This window comes from Eumetopias jubatus, unplaced genomic scaffold, assembly GCF_037043125.1.
Source record: "Eumetopias jubatus isolate StellerSeaLion01/CBP00866 unplaced genomic scaffold, mEumJub1_p1.0 scaffold_11, whole genome shotgun sequence".
Classification (NCBI taxonomy): domain Eukaryota; kingdom Metazoa; phylum Chordata; class Mammalia; order Carnivora; family Otariidae; genus Eumetopias; species Eumetopias jubatus.
In genome coordinates, this window is record NW_028274817.1 from 63,630,695 (window position 1) to 63,648,825 (window position 18,131).

Sequence of the window (18,131 nt, forward strand, 5' to 3'; positions counted from 1 at the left end):
GCTACATCATTAAACTGTAGATTGGGACGGTATTAGAAAAAACTATCTATTTATCATTTGATGCTTTGTAGCTGGAAGCCTGATCGGCCATTCCTATAACCCAGACTTTTCAGATAATCTCAAGCAAATTGTGTAGAAATGGTCTTGGTCTCATGCAGCTTAGCTTTGGTCTGTGTCTTCACCATTTAAGTCAAGTTTAATATTGACTTAGTAAAAAGTAACACAAACAGGGGGAATAACTTAAGCATATGCGGTGTATACAGGACAAATTTTAGCTTACCACTGTTTTTCCTCAGGCAAGTTACTTCCCCTCTCTGAGGTTCTACCTATCATTTGTATTGGAAACGTCCACAAGTTTATTAGAAGGGCCAGATGAGATGCTTGCTATATTGTGGAAGTACGCAAGAAATTGATAACCCAGAATACAACAGGCATTCAATACATTTTCGGTGAATGAACAAATTTCCATGCCCTTTATTCAGTAATAGGTTTGTGGCCCTGAAATTTATGCACACATTACTTCAATTGTCACTCCCCCTTGCCTGTGCATTTATCTCTTAGAAAGACTGAAGAATTTTATTCTCATTCACAAGTAAAAGTCTTCATATAAAAGAGATTTGCATTTACAGTTTGGGAAAAGATTCATGTATTTATTGTATCTTATTAACAATATATTTTATAAAGAAATGTTTAAGGTAAAATAATCCAATTTTCATTTGCTTGAAAACATCTGTCAAAACGAGCTAAGTTTCTTAAGAAAGTATCTTGAATTTCAAAGAGGAAACAGGCAAATTCTATCTTCCCTACCTCTCCCACACTTCTTACACACTGTCACCCCCATTACATCCCTATGACCACAACTATCACACAAGATTTCCATTGTTCCCAAACTTCCATTAAACCAATTGTTTGGCTGGTCATTCTGGCCTTTGGGAGAAGCTAGGAAACATAGTTAAAGTCATAATTGAAGAGTTATTTTATTTTTAGCTAATCATTGATGAACCACTCTCCCTGCTCATAAGACGGGAACGGGTCACAGAGCTTCCATGGCGAGATAGTTGGTCACGAAACTCTGAGGCCATGAAATAATAAAGAATTGGATCCAAAAGACAGCAGAGACTTGCAAGGCATAGACAGAAAGGGTGGAAATACAGTGTGCTTTGGACAATGGGACAACTACTAATGATGGTTTCCTTCACCATAGTGTAAAAAATAAAGTTGATATGATAAGGAGTGAAGCAAATGAAAAAGACTGCAGCACACATAAAAACCATCCGCAGTGCTTTCTGCCGCTCACTGATTCCTTGGAAAGCCATTGGTGGCTGTCTCAAGGATATAGTAGTTTTCCAAGTACACCATGCGATGATTACTACTGGGACCACAAATCCTGCCAGCTCAGCAACTGTAATCATTCCAACCAAAGCCACTGCATTCATTTTCTTATAACCAAGATCAGCAAAACAGGACTCAGTGTTGTTGGCTAAGTAGGTGCTTCTCAGAAAGGGAAATGGCAAGCAGGCAGTTCCCACGATGATCCAGATGGCAGCACTGATGCCCACATCATACCTACGCTTCCAGTTTCTGGCCCTAAAGGGCTTGAGGAGAAAGAAACATCTCTGTAGGCTGATGCACGTCAGGAAACAAATGCTGGCATACATGTTGAGATACTTCAGGTAGAAGCACAGCAGGCAAAGGGCCTTCTGGAAGGGCCAGTGGTGGCTGATGTAATAGTAAATCCGGAGGGGTAAGGACAGCACGTGAGCAAGGTCAGCCACAGAGAGGTTGATCATGAAAATGATGGCTTTATTTTTCTTGCTGATGAAGCGGCACAGAACCCACAAGGCTGCACTGTTGGTCAGAAGACCAGGGATGAATATGAGGATGTAGGTGGCTGCATAGAGGGAGTTCTGAAATGTCACATCAGTAGCATTGCAGTCAGTCTCAGCATTGCTGGTACTGTTGCTAACCATCTTGAATATTTCAGTATACTCATCAAGGTAAGCCGTGGAGTTATAATCCCTGCTTAATCAAAGAAAAAGAGTATAATGACTAACCAGTTCTATAGCCAACACCCAGATTCCTTTTTATACTTAAAGAAACAGAGTATTAAAATTAGAAAAGACCTGTTTTCAGATGAAGAAGCAGATGCTCAAGGAATATACACTACTGATCCAAGGTCACCTAATGAATCAGGAAACCATGGAATTGTCTCCAAACTGCCCTCCCAAATTGTCTAAGTTGTGTCTTGTAGGCAAGGATGTCCTGATATATTTAGTTTATTGTTCTTATCACAACAAAAAGGGTATGGCATTTCAGTCAGTTCTTTTTGCATCCAAATTTTTCTTGACACAAGCCCTGCTCATTTACAATTACAATTATAGAAATCCAGCTTTACCTTTTACATCCCCTTTCTTCTCCTTTGGTTTCTGACTTCCTACCTTCCTTCCTACAGCACTTGGAAAATGGCCCTGCACCTTTAGCCCACATTGCCAGTATACTGGCTGAGTTTCAGGACTTGGGAGCACTAACTTCTTATCATTCTATCACAATAGCATAAGTGGTTCTCGTACACTTTGTCTCTTTCTCTCTCTGGCTTAGGTCTTATTCCAATTTACATGAAAAACATCATTAATACACAAAATCAGAATCTGAACTAGGAATTCCCCTTTGTGATCTAAAAGGGAAGAGACTAATTTTCTCCCTAAGAATTCTGTACTGGTGTGACATCATGGACATGGCAGATGATCCAAAGGTCACAGTAAACATTGATTAAGGAGCCAGTAAAATAGGCCACAAAATCATTTTTTGGAAACAATTTAAAACTTAATGTTTTTTTCATTAAAATAGTCGTCATCATAAGAAAAAAATATGAATGTCCTTAATTTTATTTTATGATTTAGTGTGGTTTTTATTATGTAATATATATAGAACATGGGGAAAATAAAGTAATCTTTAGGGTTTCTCAAAGTCTGGTCATGGATTTACACAGTCTGCCTGCAAATAATAAGAGAGCAATGACTTCATTATTTTAGTTTAACACTCTTGTAGAATTTTAGACTGAAAAATACCTTTAAGAAATCATTTAATTCAGCCTTCACATAATACATGTAGAGGTAAGACCAAAAGAGGTTTATTAAGGCCAAAAAGATACTAAACAGAAGATCTGGGACTACAAATGGGATTACAAGGTGCCTAATCTTTATAAACACCCTTCTCTTCATTTGTTTTCCTCCCCCAAACAAATTTTACAAACATAGCTTCTGTTCATATTGCAAGAATGTTTACTGCATTTAGGGCTAGAAGTGGAATACAGTAGTGAGGTTGCTCCTTAGGTGAAATAACATTTTTGTTGTTTTAATTATTTCTGTTTTGTTAAGTAAGTTTACAAAACAAAGGAGTGGTTGCTTTTAGATTCTCCTCATAAGTAGCAGAATGACTTCCTATAGCATTTTAAGTCCTATTCCAGGGAATAGAAATGTGAATTAAAAACAGAACCCCAAATGATTAAATCACATATAAAAAAGTCAACATTCTGAGCTACTATTATTCTAAAGAGTACTTTCTTTTTTTTTAAAGATTTTACTTATTTATTTGACAGAGAGACACAGCAAGAGAGGGAACACAAGCAGGGGGAGTGGGAGAGGGAGAAGCAGGCCTCCTGCTGAGCAGGGAGCCCGATATGGGGCTAGATCCCAGGACTCTAGGATCATGACCCGAGCTGAAGGCAGACACCCAACGACTGAGCCACCCAGGCACCCCTAAAGAGTACTTTCACTTTCCCTCCCCTAATATTTCATCCTTGCTACTTGGCTTGTGATATGTTCTAAAAAGTCATGCAGTCATCTTATTTATGTATGTATGATTTTGAACAGAAAGTGGAGTGTTGTTCACAGATGAAAAGAGAAAATAATTATCATGGTGTGACTACCAGGAATGCACCCCAGAATCTGCAATGAAATTTTTCACATGCATTATCCAATTTCATTCTCATAGCTATCATCAGAGATAGGTACTATTATTACTCTTGTAGTGCAGATGAGGCAACTGAGGTTCAGAGAGATACAGTAAATTTTCTGGGGTAACAAACCTAGAAAACAGTAAAAATGGGATATACTATTATGGCTTCTTTTCTCCAAAGCCTATGCAATTTCCACTACACCACTTTCTTCTCTCTGATTAGGAGGGGCTACTTAATAGAATGGGGCTTATGACATCTGGAGGGCACATTATAGAAGAACTTTTCTAATCCCATAGTGGGACCTTATAATCTTATAACACTAGGATTACTCTAGTTGGGCTATTATAATATAACTAAACACCTGTCCCCACACATGACACCCATCCTTCTTCAACACCCACTTTGAGTTCATTATTGGCAATGTTTCTACTATTATCTATTTATTATCCATGCAAAAACTGTGAGAAACCAAGGGAAGATTCATCAAGTGCACTACAGTTCCAAGAACTGAGAACATCTCACACCCACCCAAATCACACTTCTACTTTTGTACTTTATAGACAAGGGGATTTGTTCCTGCTTCATTGGTGTAGAAAGTTTCACTTACTAAAGGGGGATGTTCCATTCACACCCCTGTGTTAAATAACAGAAACTTATTAAGCCAGAACAGTGACCTAGAGATCAAGCTCACATCTTGTGTGTGTGTGTGTGTGTGTGTGTGTGTGTGTGTAGCGGGGGGGGGGGTGTATGCCTCTGCAATTCACAGTTTATTGTGAGCTTAAAGATTTGCATGGTCTGCTTTCCAAAATCTCTTTTCCAGACTGAAATGAAGATAGGATGATTTTGCCCCAAATCTGGTGACAATTAAATGTAAAATTCCCATGGTAGGGTGAAGCTGGAGGAATTTGGTTTGGGTAGCACAAAAATATAAGCTCTCTCAGGAAATATTTAGCTTACTGTGGACCATCTGTGACGTTTCCGAAATTTAATAAAGGAGAACAACCTAAGAAGCCACTAATAGAAAAATGCTGAATGGAAGGGTTAAGGTTGAAGTACATTCCTTCTGTCTCTGCTTCTGCCACTGTCTCTGTTTCTCTCTCTTTGCTTCTAGTTCTGTTGTTGACTATTTCTAGTTGGCTTGTGCCACCTATGTTGCCAATTTTTCTCCCCCTAAACCTAGATATATCTTTGGTTCCTGTCTCAGAAAAATGTGTAAGATTGGTGATTCATTCTTGAATCTGAGCCTCCCTTCTCAATAAGTATCATGACTTTCCTCTGACACTCAAGCTGGAAAGTAAGAATTTTGCTAACACTTATCACTACATTTCCTCCATATCCAATCAGAAACCAGGTGATTCTCCCTCCTGAATATCTCTCCAATCCATCTATACTTCCACTGTTGCCATCCTAATGTAAGCCACTGTCAACTTTCTTCTTGACTATTGAAAGAGATTGATTTACCATACTCCCTGCACTCCAGTCTTAACCCCTGCAATCCATTCCCTATTCTGTATCTAACACTAACATTAATTTTCACTACCATTTATTGAGAGATACCATTTATTTACAGGCTAAGCACTCTTCATGTGTTATCTCATTAATCCTCATAGCAGCCCTATGATTATTTCCATATCACTGATGAGGAAACTGAGACCAAAAGAGGTTAAATAAGTTGCAACAGTCACAAAACTTGCTTTGTGTAGAGGTAGTATATTAGAATTGGAAACTACCCTTGTTTCCATACTCCCTTACGTTTGCTGTGGCACTTATTAACCCCTTCTAACACTTTCTATACTGTGGCCCAAATAATCTTTCTTTGAAATATGTCATTCTCCTCCCTAAAATCCTTTGCTGGCTTTCTATTGTATGAAGGCCAAACTTTTCACCATAGCTTAAAAGCTGTAGCTAATATGTCTCTTGTGCCCTTCAACATCACTTCATTCCATTCTCTTCCTCATTCTCTATATTTCAACTACACTGAGATGTTTTCAGTTTCTAGAACAAGCCAAGTTTTTTCCTGATGAAGGCCTCTGCACATTTATTCTCTGTCTGGAATTACCCCCCTCCAGGGCTTCACATGTCTAGCTCCTTTTAATCTCAGTTTGCAGGTCAGAGAGACCTTCACTGCCAATACTATCTAGGTAAACATGCACATCATTATAAACTCTCATACTTTCAGTTCCTTCTTTCATAGCATCAACATTTGTAATTTAAGTGTTTACTTGTCTGTTGGTTTTTTCACCCATTGTTCCATTAGCTTCATCAATGCCATAACAAGATCTGTTATGATAATCACCATATAGCCAGGACAGCCAGCTACTTAGGAAGCATTCACAGAAAAGTCACATAATTGGATTGGACTGTAGACAGTAGTTTAAAGTCCCTGTTTGGAAGCATTAAGCAAAACTGCAAACTTGGATATGTTAACTAATACATTTCTGCTGCTTGCTATTTCCCTATGATGTTGTCTTCTGATTTGGGTTATTATCATCAGTATTCCTTGTACCTACCCTTTTAACTCAGAAAATTCATACCTGTAGAAACTTGAGAGAAATGTAAAATAATTTAGAAAGCACAAGTGGTCAGACATATTCTATGGGTAGAAACCGGCACCACCCAAGGTCTCAGAGTATCATTAAGACTATTATCTGGAACTCAGAAAGAAGCTAGTCCTTGTGGTCTACTTCTAAAAGTATCTCAACCCTTTATTTTTCTTGGCTGCCATTCTGCAAAGGGTAAAACTGTCTTATCTCATCAGCAAATAGCTTCTTACCTGCCTATGAATAAGAACTTAAAGGAGAGAAGGCTCCATCTGTAGTCACTAAAGCTCTCCACACATTAAAAGTAAGCAAAAAGGAAAAATAACTCTATTTTTTTTTGCCATGGCTTTTTGAGGACTCTGGCTGCCTTAATCAACATAGTTAATACACATAATCTTATAAACTCTGTGCTAGGTCCTGTGGAGAATACAGAACTATCTGCCATAATCTCTGTCCCTGAGAAGCTTCTGGTCTGGTGGGGGAAATATTTTTAAAATCTCCAACATCATAAACAGTGCATGACAAGAACTGTAGTAAATGGCATAGGTGATAAGAAATCCTCATATTATCATAACATCATCCCTGTAAGGTGAGACAATATCAGTAATACCCTTACCATAGTGTTTAACTGACAAAGAGATTTATTCATGAACAATTAAATACCTTGTTCAAGGTCACCTAGTAAGAACATGATGGAACTAAGACCAGAAGTCAGACTTGTAGGCCTCTTAATTCTCTTTTTACAATGTCAGGCAGCTTTTATTGAATTCTAAGAGATAGAGTATCTCAAGCCAGAAGAGACTGCACTTGTTCCAAGCCATTTGAAATTTCTTATTTGTCCCTGTAGGGACAGGATTGGAAAGAAAAACAGAGATGATGACTGAGGAAGAGATAAAATTAACTTACTTTGCCTGAAGTATACACTATTTAATTTAAATCCTACTAGCTCTCTGAAGTTTTGGTCAAGTTTCATCTATTCAGGAAAGCCTGCACTGAGTATTACCAATGCCATTCATCTGGGATTCAGTGGATTATGATTTCATACAGCAAATTAAAATTCTGCTATGGGTGTATCCAATATGTTGATTACTAAGAATAGTAGACCGAGGTGGGAAATTTCAGAGAAAAATAATGCATGACTGTTGTCCTCAAAATGTTTATAGTCATTTAAGAGAGATAGACATAAGAATAACTAACCATAATAGATTTTTGAAACTTGCCATGAAGAGATAATAAAGGAGTTTTTATGGGAGTAGAAATGAATCCTGCACAGAAGAGGAGGATTGGAAGTTCAACTTAAAGGTAAATCCATTTACAACAAGCAGTTTGGGTGGGCAGTGTACAGGAGAAGAAAGGGTGGGAGAAGAATGACAGCAATGAATAGATAGCATTCAAACATCCTGAAGTTAATAAAGGACCTATAGATAGCAATAATAGGTGTTCTAGTCTAGCTAGAAAACAGTGTGAGATGGTGGAAAAGGTGGAATGAGAAGTAAGAATGGGAGAAGGTAGTAAAAGGAAAAAGAAACTAAAAAGGTAGATGCAACCCCGTCATGGAAGGTTTTAGGGGGAGTCATAGAAGGATTCTGGGAAGATATGTCATATTACCATACTGATGGTTTAAAACAATCACTCTAGCAGAAGTGTAGAAGATGGATTGGAAAGATGGGACATGAGAGGAAGTCCATATCAGCTGGGAGTTTGTAGAGTGACCAACAGTTTTGTTTGCTTAAGACTGAGGGTTTCCTGAGACAGGATTTTCAGTGCTAAAACTATGAAAGTCCAAGGGAAACAGTACAGTTGGTTACCCTACTGGTGCAACAGTTGAGGTAAAAACAACAACAACAATGAATTTGGCATGGGCAGGAATAATAGAATTTCAAGAAAAATCATGTATGGAATTAGCCAGTTTGGGATACCATTTGACTGAGGAGTCAAAGATACATTCAGTTATAGAATGTGTGAAAATTTATAAAAAAGATATCACAGTTTTGCACTTTTCCAAAGCACTTTCAGATTATCCTTATTACAGGACTTTTCAAGTTTTTACTCTCTGCCAAGCATCATCAATTCTTGACTCTCTAACATTATAATTACTAAGTTTCACCATACTAGCCTGCATCATACATTCCCAGAGACTTCAAATATTTAAATCCCTCCAATTCTGATGGTCCAACCCAGCACCCACCCTTATCCTACTTCCTCCCTTACTCAGCCTACATTAAATGGTCAAACCAACTACTCTCACACAAGAAACCTCAACTTCCTTGTTCACCATTCTTCTGTTGTACCAGACTGGCAACGCCTTAATCCCAGATCAAGTCCACAATCCATTTTCTTTTTTACTATCCAAACTGCTGAATGATCCTATTAAGAATATTAGGATTTATTTGGAATGCCAAAACTAGAAATTTATGATCTCCAGCCTAAGATTTTTTCACTCCAGACTCTCTTTGCTCATCCTTGATTAGTATGTTTTTCCATTTCCATGGTGGCCATTCAGCACCTTTACAACTCGACTAAAGCTTCTTTTCTCCTATTCTCCCATCCCTCACCTTTCTCAACAGAGAGTGATTTTAGGGTTTTTATTTAAATTCTAGTTAGTTAACATAAAATATAATATTAATTTCAGGTGTACAATATAGTGACTCAACACTTCCATACAACACCCAGTGCTCATCACACAAAGTGCACTCCTTAATCCCCATCACCTACTTTACCCATCTCACCACCTACCTCCATTCTAGTAACCATCAGTTTGTTCTCTATAGTTAAGAGTCTGTTTCTTGGTTTGTCTCTCTCTTGTTCCATTTGTTTTCTTTCTTAAATTCTACATATGAGTGAAATCATATTGTATTTGCCTTTATGTGACTAACTTATTTTGCTTAGCATTATACTCTCTAGCTCCATCTATGTCATTGCAAATGGCAAGATTTCATTCTTTTTTATGGCTGAGTAATATTCCATTGCATATATACCTATAGCACATCTTCTTTATCCATTCATGAGTCGATGGATGTTTGTGCTGTTTCCATAATTTGGCTATGATAGATAATGCTGCTATAAACATCTGGTTGCATGAATCCCTTTGAATTAGTATTTTTGTATTCTTTGAGCAAATATCTAGTAGTGCAATTGCTGGGTCATAGGGTAGTTCTATTTATAACTTTTTGAGAAACCTCCATACTATTTTCCAGAGTGGCTGCTCCAATTTGCATTCCCACCAACTATTCAGCAGAAAGTCTTAACTTTTCAGGCACCTGGGTGGCTCAGTCGTTAAGCATCTGCCTTCAGCTCAGGTCATGATCCCAGGGTCCTGGGATCGAGCCCCACATCGGACTCCTTGCTCAGCGGGAAGCCTGCTTCTCCCTCCCTCACTCCCCCTGCTTGTGTTCCCTTTCTCACTGTCTCTGTCTGTCAAATAAATAAAATCTTTAAAAAAAAAGAAAGTCTTAACTTCTCAAATCACAGAGAAAATTGAGGTTATTGGGTGAGAAGCAATTCAATTTCATCTACTGTCTCCCCCCAACCCATATAATCTTAAGTACAGCTACATCTTTCTTACTTTCCAGCACAGCTGACTTTTCTGTTGCTCAAGATGAATTCCCATGCTCTTAATTCATTTTATCTGTCTCAGGATCTTCTTTCATTAATTGTTCCCTTTTACTCTAGATCATCATGCTCTCCACCGTTCTCAGTTGGATCTTTTTCATCAAGTCTCACCAACCTCCAAGGTAATTCTTTTGTGTATTCATCCTACTCTATCTCTCTGTTACTTTTTTTCTCTTCTTAAATAAACTTCTCAAAATAGTTGTTTACACTGATTGTTTCCTTTTCTTCACTCTTCATTCTTTATGCATTTCAAGGTGGTGTATATACCCTCACAACCTCACTGAGACTGCTTAGCAAAGTGACAAGTGACCATGTTGCTAAATCATGCAGGGCTTCTTTGTTGCCCTGGACACAATCTGCCCACTTCCATCTTTTTGCAAAGTTCTCTTCCTTTGGCTTTCAACCAAGAATTTCTTAATTCTCCTCTTAACTATTTGTCCATTTATACTGAGTTTCTCTCATGGTTTCTTTTATTTTTTCACATCCTTTAAATGTTTGTTTTCCCTAGGTCTGCATCTTCTCTTCTTATTCATCATCTTCATGCTGAGTAACATCACCTACATTAATGGCTTCAGTTACCACCCATATCCTGATGACTTTCATTTCTCTATGTCCAGGCATGGTCTCTCCTAAGATATTAAACCCATTTGTTCAGCATCCAGCTGAAATTTCACATATTAATATGTCTAGGCATCTCAAAATGAATATGTCCAAAACAAAGGTCATCGTATTCCCTGACCTTTTACTTACCCACCACTATCTATCAGACTTCTTAGAATAATCCTAGACTCTTCTCTCCATCAATCATGTTTTCTCTCCCTCCATCACTGTCACACTCTCTCTTCCCTTTCTGAATTATTGAAACACTCACTAACTGATCCATTTCCTTTGAGGATTGCCCTGTTAAAATCTATTAAGTACTCTGCTATCAAAATGATGTATTAAAAATGCAAGCTGGGGCTACCATGTCACCATAGGAATTGCTTTAACAATACACTCACCGCATTATATCAAATGTTTCCATTTATGTCCATATTTCTAACTAAACTATGAGCACTTTGAAGGCAAAAACCACATCTCACTCATTTTTAAATCTCTAGAATCTAGCAGAATGGCACATAGTCATTCAGTAAATATCTTTAACTGAAAAAAATACTCTGCTTTGTGACAGCTCATGTTGTTTAACTCTTTATGGATCTTTCTACATTGGGCTGTGAAGTCAGAGGTCATACTCTAAATTTCATTATCTATTTCTCTCTAACTCTAGAACAAAGTTAACCATACAGCACTATTAAAACAATTTTAATTGGCTCATGTAGAGATTAATTCCAAGGACTTAATCTCATCGTTGTTCTATAATCAACTCAGCTAACCAAAACCATACTGACAATAAAGTCCAGGCAAAATTATAACCTGTGAAAATACCACATCTTCAGCATATACTTCAGCCCTTAGCTCTGTAGATGTGAACTACCTAGATAAAGATAAGAGCAGAATTTACAGTGCCTCCAATATCACCCTTATCAAAGTAAATACCTCTTGGTCACTCCAGCGTGCAGTGCTCTGGTCAGAATACATGCTTCTTACACCAAAGGCCAGGACCATGATGGGAGACGCCTCTTCTCTTGAAAGAGGGATCTGATGACAGGAGCCAATCCCTAAAGGGAAGTTTCTTCCTGGATCCTATCTCAGAAGCCAATATTTTACTTTTTCTCAGGGTTCTCTCTCAACTCTCATCTTTTCCTTGCACTGGGAAACTCTGTTATGACTGTCTCCTTCTTTGTACACATATAATACTTTTATATGGACTTATAGCCTACATGATAACAATGTAGTCTCTCTGACAGAGGACTCTATATCTTAGACTTTTATGTTCTTCACTTTACTTAGCAGAGGGTTAGGCATGCCCTAAGTGCTCAGTTCATATACATTGATTTGTAAAGACAAGAATATATAGAATAAGCACATATAGGTATAGCCTTAGCTTTACTTCTAATATCTCTCCCATGAGCAACTCTCACCATCAATGGTCATAGTCTCCTCTGCTACTGAATATATGGTCAAGGCAAAGATAATAAGTTTAGAGTCTAATAAATCTGGACACCTAAGAATTACAAAGCATGCCACCCCAGATTTTTATTTACAATCCAACAGGAACCCCAAAAGCTTAAGTAGGAATATGGTCATTAAACATTAACTTTGGGGTGCCTGGGTGGCTCAGTCATCAAGCATCTGCCTTCAGCTCAGGTCATGATCCCAGGGTCTTGGGATCGAGCCCCGCATCAGGCTCCCTGCTCAGTGGGGAGCTTTCTTCTCCCTCTCCCACTCCCCCTGCTTGTGTTCCTGTTCTTGCTATCTCTCTCTGTGTCAAATAAATAAATAAAATCTTTATAAATAAATAAATAAATAAATAAATAAATAAATAAATAAATAAACATTAACTTCATGGAAATAACTAAATTTTGTCTCAGCACATAAAGGTATGTCAGGTCTTTAAATATGACTCAGTGGAGCTAAGTCCAAAAACTTAGGAGGTACCAGTAAGATCTAACCAAAGGTAGTTTTGCTTCCCAACCAACTACCTAGAAGCTAGATTTCACAAATGTGAAATTACATTATGTCATCAGAATTTGTACCAGATTTCTAAGTTTCAGTGAAATGCTAAGTCCAAGAAGTTTCCACATGCATCTTGTCAGTCACTGTCCAAGTGTTATGCATATGTTATGTATAATCCTTGTAAGAGCTCTGAGGAAATTATTATTATACTCCTTTTACAGATCAGAAAATGGAGGCTCAGCAGGATTAACTTTCTCAAAGTCAGCTATTATGATTTCCATGTAATGAAGCTGTTTATGAGCAGAGAAAGCTAAAACTTTTCTTTTACAGACAATGTTTTGCACAAACAAAAATTTATTTTAAAGTGGCACTTCTATGGATAAGACTGTTCATCAAAGATTAAGCTATTATTCTCAGTTCTAGTTCTAGCACTTTTATATCTATGCATATATGGCAAATGACTGCCTACCAGGTGTCAGGGTAGGATTGCATCAAAACCAAGGATCTTTAGGAAGTTTTGCCTATGAACCCAAATCATAACAGATCTGTGAATAGAGTACTGGGACAATTTCTTTATAACAATAGTGAGCTGAATGTGACAAAATTTGCTGTAGGTTGGGGAAGACTTAAAAGCAGTAGGATATGTTGAAACAAGTACTGGATTTGGAGCTAAGACATTTAGAGTCTAGTAACTATCAGATTGTTCTTTTGTTGCCCTGCTAGGCCTCTTCCCTTCTGTGGTTTTCATTTCCCTCATTATTAAAATAGACAGTTTGAACTGCATGATTTTTAACTGCCTTCCAGCCCTAACTTGCTATTATTTTATGGGCATGGCCCCTTTCAACCACTGCCTCTAAATAATACTACCAGCACTGCCACCGTCATCATTAATGCAGCAACCACCATCTTAAATCATCTATTGATTTATAATTTACAAACCATTATTATACCTATAATTGCAGTTAATCATTAGTAGAGGTATATATTATGAATAATCGGGTCAGAGAATATCATCCCCATCTCACAGATCAGAAAACTGAGGCTCAAAGAGTGACCTTACTTACCTGAAGATATAAGGTTTGCAAGTGGCAGAGCGAGGAGAGTGAAACCTAGGCTTCTGGTATCAAGGTGACTGCTCTTTCCTATACAACTCTACAAATCTTCACTCTCTCAGTCCTCCCCCTCTTTTTACCCCTCATCAGTGTCATTAATAACACTAAGTGAACATGTTTATCAAATTTGTGTCTCTTATTTTCTTTGATAATAGGGCCAGTATGTGGGGTTGTCATCTTTGAAGGAGAAGGGAAAATCAAATAGGGAAAGGTTTCTGAGGGGGGCCCTCCCACTCCCTAAGGGACAACCTTTACAAGTCATTTGGGAACCTAACTTGATTTGCCTTAGTTGACCTTTTTCTTCTTTAAACCATGAAAGTCTCACATGTATTACGTAAGCCAGTCTGACCATGACCATGGTGCTCTTCATTCAATCACAATCACAGCCAAAAAAGAACAACTGGAATTTGGAACTCTGTTATTTCCTGAATTGATTAGAATCAACTCTAAATCACTTGATATCAGAAACACTAAGATTTGTATATATTCTGTAAGTCTAGACAAGACATTTTTTCTATAAATTTGAGGAAGTAAAAATGATTTTTTCTCCTGAGAAATGAATTAAAGCAATTAGACTATTCATAAACAAAATCTTAAATGTTTGAATTTAACTTTCATGCATGCATCTTTATTAGATTTTTAATCATTTAGAAATGAGGCCTAATTAGATAGTTTTGCAGTTGGGGCAGTATTTTGGAGGTGGAAAGAATCAAGTTCTTTGGGCAGAAGTGGGGTCATATCTTAACTCAAGTTATCAGCTGACTAGCCTGAAGCAACTTCTTGATATCTTTGGGCTTCAGTTTCCTCATTTATAAAAGTAAGATTATAGTCCTTGCAACATAGATTGCTGTAAAGATTAAATGGAAAATGTACAAGAAATGCCCTATTTTCATGTCTGGTACACAGTGACATTAAATAAATGTTAGTTCATTTCCCCTTTACTTGTACAGAAAGTAATCTCAACGGGTTTTTGATTGGATCCTGTACTTTTCTGGGTTTAGGAAATCCCCAAAAATGTATGGCTATGGTTAACAGAACTAAAATAATAATTCTTAAAGTGGAAGGCTTGGAAGCATGAGTCATTTGAAAAAAAGAATATTTCTTATTATAGTAAACGTATTTGGGAATCAAAATCATTCTTATAATATAAACTGTTGAAAGTACAGGTCTATAAAATCTTTGTAGCTGTTGAACACATAGTACTCAGAAAATGTCAATGTAATGGGTAGGTTTTTCTAGGAGTCTAGGGCCTGTTTCCTAGGGAAGCATGTCCACGATAACCTTGTAGTGACATTTTTAGGTTTCTCAAAGGGAACTTTGATTTTGAAAGATTGAAAAATAGTGATTAGGTGACAATGTCATTGTGGAAATCAGATTTCAGAGCTATTTTCCTTGTTTGTTGTTTGTATTTTTCATTAAAAAAAAAGGAAATTGCTTACCAAAAAATTTGCCTGTGGTCTAAAAGTTGAGTTCTCATGACAATATTATTCTGGAAGAAATATAATGGCCCTTGACAAAGTTTACTGGGTTCCATTTACGATCTAGGTTATATTTCCAGAAAGTCTTCTTTAGTTAAATTTTCATGCTATTACCTTATTTTTTACCACTTAATGATATATAACTCTTCTCAGGTACCTAGGAGCCTAGAGTCAATTCATTGCATTGTTATGAAGGAAAGTAAAGACCATCAGTTCTAAGCTCTCCCATCTAATTACAGGTGAGAATATTGAGACCTACAAAAATAAAACAACTTGCCAAAAGCCACACAGTGAATCATTAGCAAAACTTGAACTAGGACCAAAACTTTTTGATTCTGTTTATTGATCCATCTACTTCATTACTCTGTCTGTGATACATGCAAACCAATACTAGATAAAAATTTCCTTGCAAAATATTCTGGCCTAGATGTAAGTAGACTTCTTGACCAAAAGTTTTACAATAAAGCACAGACTACTTACCAGTCATTGTCCTGACTATTGGAAATCTTAGAGTGGTTTCACAACAGACAGCTCTGTCTTCTTTGCTCAAGCTGTGGCTGAAGTGTAGAGACTGCCCTACCTATTAAGATATCAGTTGACTTACCTCAAACACAACTTGCCATGAAAAACCACCCCAAATCACCCAGAAGTATGCTTACTCATTTTTTAGTCCCCACCACTGCCAGGGTTTGAAAAATCTGTAGAAAATGAACTCAATGACTTTCCCAGTTAAGTTTCATTAGGAACTGCTTTTAACAAAAAAAGACCTGTGTTCAACCTTTGTGTGCAAAGACAATTACCCTGAATGCATTACCTGATTCTTGGTACAGTTCAGGCCATTTCCCACTTCAGTATACCAGCATACCACCTATTTTAGCAGTCAATAATTTTATTGTGTCACAATTACTAAGTGATAAACTCCTCAATTAATAGAAATGACGGTGACATCCTGCATCCATTTAAGCAATCAAAAATAAAAATTTCCCCACTGGCAGGATCTTTGGGACTGCGACTACTATCCACCAAAATTACAACAAAGCTTATTATTTTACTCAGAATCATCTTGGTTCCAAGAAGCATAGCACAGTCCACCTTTAAGGACTCCCCAACAGAAGTTTCCTTTTGACTCAGTCATCATGGCTCAGAACTAGAGAGGTTGCTAGCACTCAGAGTAATAAGAACAAAAATTCACTTGAAAGATACATGCCTCTTAAGGGCTCTGCTATCCAGCAGGGCTAAACTTGGGTCAACAAAGCAACTTATAAAGGATCAAGAAACACCTCTGAAAACACTCTTAAATCATTTATTTTTACTTTTACATTTGTCTGAAATCAAGTGTCTTTGCTTTACTGGCTCTCAGTTTCCCCATCTGTATTGTGGTGGATTTGAATCTCTAAGAGCTCTTTCAACTCCAAAATCTATGATCTGATTCCTTCTATCTTGAAAGAACTTACTGTTTCTCTATATGTGAAAGCTAAACTTACCAAAGCAAGAAGCTTATACGCAAACTTTTCCTTCATTATGAAACTAGATAAATTATACAGAGTAAAAATTCAAATACTCTTTTTCTGGCTGTATATGCCAAGTTGTCCCAATGAGTCTCACAAACACAGTTTTCTTAACATTTTGTGCTCTCTTCCCTGGTGATGAAGAAACAAAGAGCCCTCAGAAAAGAGTGAGCTGCATCACATACTCTATGCTCCTTGAGTAATGGTGGGGACTGATGGCATTAACTGACTTTGTTGTACTTTAGTTAAACTCAAGGGCAATCACCATTGATCCTGCTGTAAGAAGTCTGAAATGAGAAACCAGGAACCATTTTCCATTTAAACAATGTTCCCACATCTTCCTCTATTCTGGATCTTCATGCCCACACTAATCATCCCACATGGAACCACCATTTCCCAGATACTAGGCTGTAACTTACCCTGGAGCCTTGTCAGGATTAGCACTCTTGTTTCTTTGCAGGGAGCTGAGGGTGAAAAAGCCTAACTCTGGGTGGCACAGATCCTGCTGATATCTGAAAAATATGTTGTTGAAAGAGGAAGTTGAGTTCATTTGGTGTCTCACCACAGAAACCTTATTTGCACAAACCAAAGGTAAGTCCCTTGAGCAGATGACGGTACTCAAGTTTTATTTCATTTTTATTTCATTTGTACAGAGAAATTCGGAGTTTGGAGCCAAAGTCTGTGCAAAATCAAATAATAACTGCATACTAGCTTTCCTTTCTGTTCTTCACCCTATCTCTTTCCACCAAAACTCACATGTCTATCTGTCTCACTAGAATCTCCGTGGCAAGATAGGATTTTGAGGCAAAATATGAAAAGAGTTTACTTTAGAACAAGAAAGTTGCAACTCCTTCAAGCCTGAGATCATAGGGTGAGGAAACCTCAAAAATATAAGTCAGAACTAACAGCAGTGGAACAAGGTTTGCTACACTCTTCTTTCCATATGTCATGTTCTTCCCTCAACCTCTCATCCCAAAGCTCATAATTCAATGTGTAGTTTAGTTATCTTTGTTGATGGTTTATTCTCTGTGTATTCTGCAAACTGATTGAGGGCAAAAATCATGTCTGACTCATCTCTGTATTCCCAGTTAGTCTAGCACAAAGACTTTTTGTGTTTGTTAAATGAATAAATGAGGTAATGAATGAAAAAACTAAATGTTCAAATAATGCATGAATAAATAAATAAATAGTGCTGATAACAGAGTCTCTCTCTCCAGTGTACTAAGATTTTGGTCTTCATGTATAATGTTTATGGGACCTTATAACTGTGCAAATAAAGGAAAAAATATATACACCTGGGGATTATAGTGTTGGCCAAGTCTGAAAATAGTTATGAAATAAACAGAGCTTGCAAAGCATACAAACAT

General features: G+C 37.4%; 1 protein-coding gene across 4 annotated transcripts; it reads right to left on the reverse strand.

Moving 5' to 3' along the window:
* Nucleotides 1-443: 443 nt before the first annotated feature.
* LOC114207426 (putative P2Y purinoceptor 10) lies at nucleotides 444-17,314 on the reverse strand. Of its 4 annotated transcripts, none has more exons than XM_028101418.2 (2): nucleotides 17,184-17,314; nucleotides 444-2,019 (listed from the first exon to the last, which is right to left on the reverse strand). In XM_028101418.2, the coding sequence occupies exons 1-2, from the start codon at nucleotides 17,312-17,314 to the stop codon at nucleotides 984-986; spliced, it is 1,167 nt and encodes a 388-aa protein (XP_027957219.1). In that variant the 3' UTR covers nucleotides 444-983. The 4 variants fall into 4 exon arrangements, with proteins under 4 accessions (XP_027957219.1, XP_027957220.1, XP_027957221.1 ...); XM_028101419.1 differs by having other exon boundaries at nucleotides 444-2,022; nucleotides 17,184-17,266; XM_028101420.1 differs by lacking the exon at nucleotides 17,184-17,314 and adding an exon at nucleotides 15,737-15,836.
* Between the last annotated feature and the right edge of the window lie 817 nt (nucleotides 17,315-18,131).

What these genes read in the sequence shown, in the direction of transcription:
- LOC114207426 (XM_028101418.2), bottom strand. Translation starts at nt 17,314, where the DNA reads ATGAACTCAACTTCCTCTTTCAACAACATATTTTTCAGATATCAGCAG. An exon ending in AATCCTGACAAGGCTCCAGG is followed by an intron (nt 2,020 to 17,183) that starts GTAAGTTACAGC and finishes TTGATTAAGCAG; the next exon opens with GGATTATAACTCCACGGCTT.